Source organism: Neophocaena asiaeorientalis, unplaced genomic scaffold, assembly GCF_003031525.2.
Source record: "Neophocaena asiaeorientalis asiaeorientalis breed wild unplaced genomic scaffold, Neophocaena_asiaeorientalis_V1.1 scaffold182, whole genome shotgun sequence".
Classification (NCBI taxonomy): Eukaryota; Metazoa; Chordata; class Mammalia; order Artiodactyla; family Phocoenidae; genus Neophocaena; species Neophocaena asiaeorientalis.
In genome coordinates this window covers 2,390,390-2,396,789 of record NW_020174648.1, presented here as the reverse complement: position 1 = coordinate 2,396,789, position 6,400 = coordinate 2,390,390, and the positions used below count along the sequence as shown (strand labels likewise).

General features: G+C 38.4%; 1 protein-coding gene across 6 annotated transcripts in view; it reads left to right on the top strand.

The window, feature by feature from the left end:
- Nucleotides 1-6,400, top strand: part of RASAL2 (RAS protein activator like 2) — a 370,654-nt gene that overhangs the window by 343,352 nt on the left and 20,902 nt on the right. For 4 of the 6 annotated variants that reach the window (XM_024758763.1, XM_024758761.1, XM_024758760.1 and 1 more), the window contains exons 12-14: nt 1,491-1,692; nt 3,968-4,167; nt 4,943-5,804. In XM_024758763.1, the coding sequence (XP_024614531.1) occupies nt 1,491-1,692; nt 3,968-4,167; nt 4,943-5,804 (1,264 nt within the window). The remainder of the gene's footprint in view (nt 1-1,490; nt 1,693-3,967; nt 4,168-4,942; nt 5,805-6,400) is intronic. The other 2 variants (XM_024758762.1, XM_024758759.1) reach the window with 1 other exon arrangement.

Genomic DNA, 6,400 nt, shown 5'->3' with positions numbered 1-6,400 from the left:
GGGGCCCCACAAAAAAAAAAAAAAAAAAAAAAAAAACTCCAGCCAAAAAAAAAAAAGATAGGATACCAAATGGTGCATATACTTTTATCCCAACAATATGAAAACACAAAAACCTAAGTATAGGAACATTGGGAAGAGCAATCAGTCAAAATTCTATGGTTACATTATCTAAGACAAGTGGCCTGGCCCCTTCAAAAAGTCAATATCATGAAAAATGGAAAAGATGGAGGAAGGACTGTTCTAGATTAAAAGAGACAATGCATTGCTTGAATCTTAATTGGATCTAAACTGGAAAAAACATTTATAAAAATCATTTTGGGGACAATTGGTAAAATTTAAATATGAACTATATATGAGATAATTTATAAGTAATGTCTTTTAAAAGTTTTAGTGTGACGATGGCATTGGTTTATGTAAGCGTTTTTCCTTATTCTGGGGAAATAGGTGCTAATGTACTTAGAGGCTATGTCTGCAACTTAGTTTAAAATGGTTCAATCAAAAAAAGAGAAGAGAGTGAAAACAAACTTGGCAAAATGGGAACGGTTGGTTAATATAGGTGAATGGCATATGGGTGTACGTTGTATATTCTTTCAACTTTTCTGTAGCTTTCAACTTTTTCAAAAGAAGTTAGGAGAAAGCAGTTGGAGAAGAAATGCACTGAACTGTAAATAGCAGATGTTTGGGTGGTGGGATGGGTACACCTACCCTTTTTTCCTTCCACTTTTCATTGTTTTCAATTTTTTCTTAAGTTTGTATAATTTTTATAATTTATAGAAAACAATTTTAAGAAATCACTGAGAAGCAATTCACACTGGCAAAATCAATCCCAGATTTACTCAGTATTGAAGCTTAAGTACAAGTTTCTAGCAGCAAGGTATTGAAGGAAAAGATTAGAACTTCAATGAGATACATTGTTTTCTAGCATGTGGCTTTTTAGAAGTGCACTATTTTAACTTTGTGTGCTCTATATATATGCTAACACAGAAATATACATGTTTGCCCATATTTGAGCTAATTCTTGTAAAAATTATTTCTAGTTTATTTTGGAACATGTTTTATGGGCTTTAACTAGTCCTGGAAGATAGCTAGAACCTAGACAGGCAAAGAAGAGAGGAAGTTCTCTAGTAGAAATAAATAGCATGAGCAAAGGCTTGGAGAAGAAAAAGAGTATAATGTATTTGGGGGACTTTGAAGAAGCTAGCAATATTGAAGGTTTATACTGATAATGAATGTTTACAATGGCTTTAAATACCAGGAAAAAAGGATTTTGTTTTTACCCTATAGAGAATAGAAAGCTATTCAAAGTTTTTGACTATTAATGTAATATTAAGAAAGTATGTTTTAGTATTTATCACTTATAGATAATAAACAAATTAGTCACCTCCCCAAAATTAAAAAAAAAATGTATAGCTCTGTGTAAAGTCAATTCAAAATGATCACATCTCTTTTCCTGAATATGTTCTTTCTCATTTTCTCTCCCTCTGCTTCAGATTTGGTAACAAAGAAGAATACATGGCATTCATGAATGATTTTTTAGAACACGAATGGGGAGGAATGAAGCGCTTTCTTTTAGAGATCTCTAATCCGGACACCATCTCAAACACCCCAGGCTTTGATGGTTACATTGATCTGGGCCGAGAGCTTTCAGTTTTGCATTCCTTACTGTGGGAAGTAGTTTCCCAACTTGATAAGGTAAAGTAGGCGGGAAGGGTAACAGGAGATGGGAGGTAGAGAACCCTAATGTACCTGGATTCTGGAGAATATCTACAGAGTAATCACATTCATGCTTTCTGCTTGTTGAAAGCAACCTTTTGCCCTAGAAGTCTGGGAGGAAATAGTTATGATTTCTGAGTAAAATATGTGCCCTACAAACCAGGAAATTCTAATAAGCCACAAAATTATTAACATACATTTTTAAGTAGTTACCTGAATTAATGGAATATATATTTCTATAAACAAATATGTTTGTGTATTTGCCTAGAAACTAATATCAAATATTGTTGTATGAAGCCTTATTCATGTATAGTAGAGTGAGAAGAAACCTCATGTAGTAATTTCTAATGGAAGTGTGGACTTAGAAAAATACTGAGACTATCACGTTTAAGTAACTTACCATGAGATTTATTTTTATCATGCAAGTCAGAGGGTTTAATATAACTATTAGTACCTATAGAGTTATGTGGGATCTGAAAATCCTGATGTTTTCTTTTCATCTGCAGATGTGAATTAAGAATAGAGAAAACAATTATCATTTTTAATCATTTATTTTCTGACTATAAGCTAAGAATTTTTTTGTATACCATATTAATAACTAAATATATACCATGCCAGTCATTTTCTTCCTTCTCGAATTTTGCAAAGAGGAATAGAATTTGTTATGGAAAACAGTCTAACAGACTCTGGCTAGGTTTATCACAATAATTATTTATTGATGTTTTTGTTTGCTACAGCTACTTGATAAATATCTGTGGTGGTATGTTAGAATAACTTCAAAAAACAAAGTTATTTTTCTGTGATAAGAATTTTTTTATTTGTTTTCCTCCATTTTCCTATTATCTTTATTTTTTTGAGTCAGAACATTTTTTATTTTTTTATTTTTTTAATTTTATTTTATTTTTTAATACAGCAGGTTCTTATTAGTTATCTATTTTATACATGTTAGTGTATATATGTCAATCCCAATCTCCCAATTCATCCCACCACCACCACCACCCCCAATTATCTTTAAAAACATTGCACCAATAAAATGAGGGAGAGGGGAGTAAAACCTATTAACAAAGACCACTTTCCTGAGGAAATATAAATGGTAGGGTGTCCACTGGTGCCCAAAACATTTGTAAAATAATAAGCTGTTTCTTATTCTCAAGGACCCCTTCTTAACTTTTAGAAATGCTAGCTAGATTTTAAGTTGCAGCTATGCCGAGGGTAAATTCCTTGGATATGAATCATGGCTCAAGAGAGTCAAGCAAGTAAAGACATTCTTCAGATGGCATCTGTACTCATTTGAGCAGGGTAGAAGAGTCTGTTGAGAAGACAATGAAAACCTGGAGGCAGCCATGTAAAACTGCCTCATGGGTGAAGGTTCCCATAAGACCCCATGAGAATGAGAATTCCCCAAAGAAAAAAATGATTGAGATGGATAAAGCAAATCATAAAAAGTTATTCCTCACTGAATAACTGCATCAGTGGGATGCAGATACAGTTATCTTCTGAAATCAACCTGGTTTATTCAGGGTCGAGGTCTTTTTAACAGGCTTTGCTGTGTAAACACACGTTCTCCTTTTTAAGTTCTGTTTGGTCCTGGGAACCAGCAGTACATCTATCTAGACACATCTCATAGATGTGTCATAACTTTGCTGTTTAAATTTTTTTTTAAAATTGTCTTGCTGATGCAAACTCAGCTGGCAGTAGGTCAGGGTTCCCAAGATTAAATGGCTAGTGGATGGCAATATCAACTGTGTGCGCTGCAGTGCTCTGGACCCCTGAATGCAACACCTTCTTGTATGTTGGCATGCATTTCTTTCCTCACATGATCCCTTTTCTTTGGAAGTTTCATCACACTAGCCAATCCTCTGGTCTTAAAGTTCTTTTTGGTTAGAAGGTGTTTGGTTCTTCCCCTACCCTACCCCACCTTGATCTACCAGCCTCCCAAAGATTTAGTTTGCTTTGCATGTCTATTTTAGTTGGAATGGCAATAGTTTGGTTGTTTTGAGCATGTCTTTTAATTTTTATTTGCATAATCCTAATTTCTATTTCCTTTCTTTCCTCGATGTCTGCTGCATCTTGTTTCGCCTCCTCCATTCATCTCGACGCCATGGTTCTGCTGCTCCATAACAATGCATTATGAACCTGCCACTCCCATATGCAAACACCTACCCTTCCCTCCAACCTCCACCCCTCCATCAATGGGCATCGTTGTCCCAAAAACAATCTGTGGTGGATGTCGCAATGCTTATTATCCAATTAGGGTGAAAATTCCTTCCTACAGGCGACCGTGGCAAAATTGGGACCTCTCCCTCGTGTTCTTGCTGATATTACCAAATCTCTGACTAATCCTACACCAATACAACAGCAACTGAGACGCTTCACTGAGCATAACTCCAGTCCAAATGTCAGTGGAAGCCTCTCCTCTGGGCTGCAGAAAATTTTTGAAGACCCTACTGACAGGTATGAATTTCAGAGAGAATTGGAACTACTTATCTCAGAGGGAGATAATATGTAGAGATTTGGAAAAAATCTATTTAACTTACTTGTTGAATTTACAACTTTAAAATCATGAGCAGTTGGAAAGAATCTTCTGAGATAAATCCAATTGTTTGTCATAATAATACACATGATCTAGGATACTTATTTTCTAGAATGATATTGTAGAGTTATATTCAACAAACTTATAAAAAGAACCTATGTTCTGCTTAATGGAAGACTAAGAGCTCTATGAAATTGATATTTTCGGGTATTATAGCGCTCAAAAATCTGAGAACCTCAGTCGAAAATATTTTAGAGCTGGCTGTGTCAGCTGAACAGGTAGATACAGTGTTGATGCTTAGACTTTGTTTTCTGTATTGGCAAGACTTGTGTCTTTAGTAGGGACCCTTTGGTTGTGCACTCAGGGCTTCTCGAAGGTTTAGACAGAACCAATTAACTATGAATTGGAATACCTTGGGAGGTTTAAAACCTAACTAGGAAATGATTGGAATTCTAGTAAAAATCTAAGACAGGGATGGAGTGGTCTATACAGTGTTATTCTCCACCTTTGAAGAAAAACTAAAAATGTTGGATCTTATCCTAAGAATTGTGATGATGAAGTCTGTGTTTAGAAACCAATGTAAGTCTCCACACCAGACCTCTGAGCCTTCTGAAGAGTTCATGTGCTTGAGTTGAGGAATCTTAACTCTGCTGAATTTGCCTCAGGAGTAATTAAGGGTCCTTTCTTTTTCCACAGTGATTTGCATAAACTAAAATCTCCAAGCCAGGACAACACAGATAGCTATTTCAGAGGGAAAACTTTATTGCTGGTTCAGCAAGCCTCCTCCCAGAGCATGACTTACTCTGAAAAGGATGAAAAGGAAAATAGCCTTCCTAATGGCCGGAGCATCTCCCTCATGGACCTTCAGGACACTCATGCCGCCCAAGTGGAGCATGCGTCTGTCATGCTTGACATGCCAATGCGCCTGACTGGAAGCCAGCTTTCCATAACCCAGGTGGCCAGCATCAAACAACTTCGGGAAACCCAGAGCACTCCCCAGAGCGCACCCCAAGTGCGAAGGCCCCTGCACCCAGCCTTGAACCAGCCAGGCAGCCTCCAGCCCTTGTCATTCCAAAACCCTGTCTATCACCTCAATAACCCCATTCCAGCAATGCCAAAGGCCTCTGTGGATTCCAGTTTGGAGAACCTAAGCACTGCCAGTTCCAGGAGCCAAAGTAACAGTGAAGACTTCAAACTCAGTGGACCCAGCAATAGCAGCATGGAAGATTTCACCAAACGTAGCACTCAGAGTGAGGACTTCTCCAGGCGGCACACTGTGTCGGACAGACACATACCTCTTGCTCTGCCACGGCAGAATAGCACGGGGCAGGCCCAGATCCGAAAAATGGACCAGGCTGGGCTAGGTGCCCGAGCCAAAGCCCCACCATCCCTGCCACACAGTGCTTCCCTACGTAGCACCGGGAGCATGTCACTGGCATCTGCAGCTCTGGTGGCCGAACCTGTGCAAAATGGGAGCCGGTCCCGGCAGCAGTCCTCTTCCTCCAGAGAGAGCCCTGTTCCCAAAGTGAGAGCGATCCAGAGACAGCAGACACAGCAGGTAGGGGTGAGCGCTGGAGGGGGCTGCCAGGTACTTGGTCCAACTGTTTCCTCGGTTCTTTATATATAAATCATTGAGAAATCCAATTGCTAGCAGGGTTTCCACTTAAAACTATTTTTTGCAACCTTTTAATGGAAGAGGAAATGAAAAGTTTGGGAGGCTTCTGGCTAGATGAGGCAGCAGAATGTAGCTTGCCTCATTACTCTTAGGAGACTGTAACAACCACTCCAGGGGACTTTCTGTCTCTTCAAGCAGCAGAGCCATGATCTCAGCACTGAGAACAATCTGTGATGTTGAGTAATAATTAGACACTTAAGCTGTGAATCTGCAGGCCAAATCAACTAGGATATATTTTGGGAATCTGGACATTAATCCTCCTTAATTTTTTTTCTTAAGTTTCCAGAATAAGTTTTGCACTTTCAGCCAAGAGTTTAATGTAACTGCTCTCTACTCCATCCCCCAACTCCCTCTGGAAGTAGTAAGTCCCCGTGTGCCTTTTCCTGGAAATGGCTAGAAAAATAAACAACTGAGCACCTATAGAAGCAAGGTAAAGAAGAGAGGTAAAAAGATAGAAACACAGGTGGTTGACAAGTATT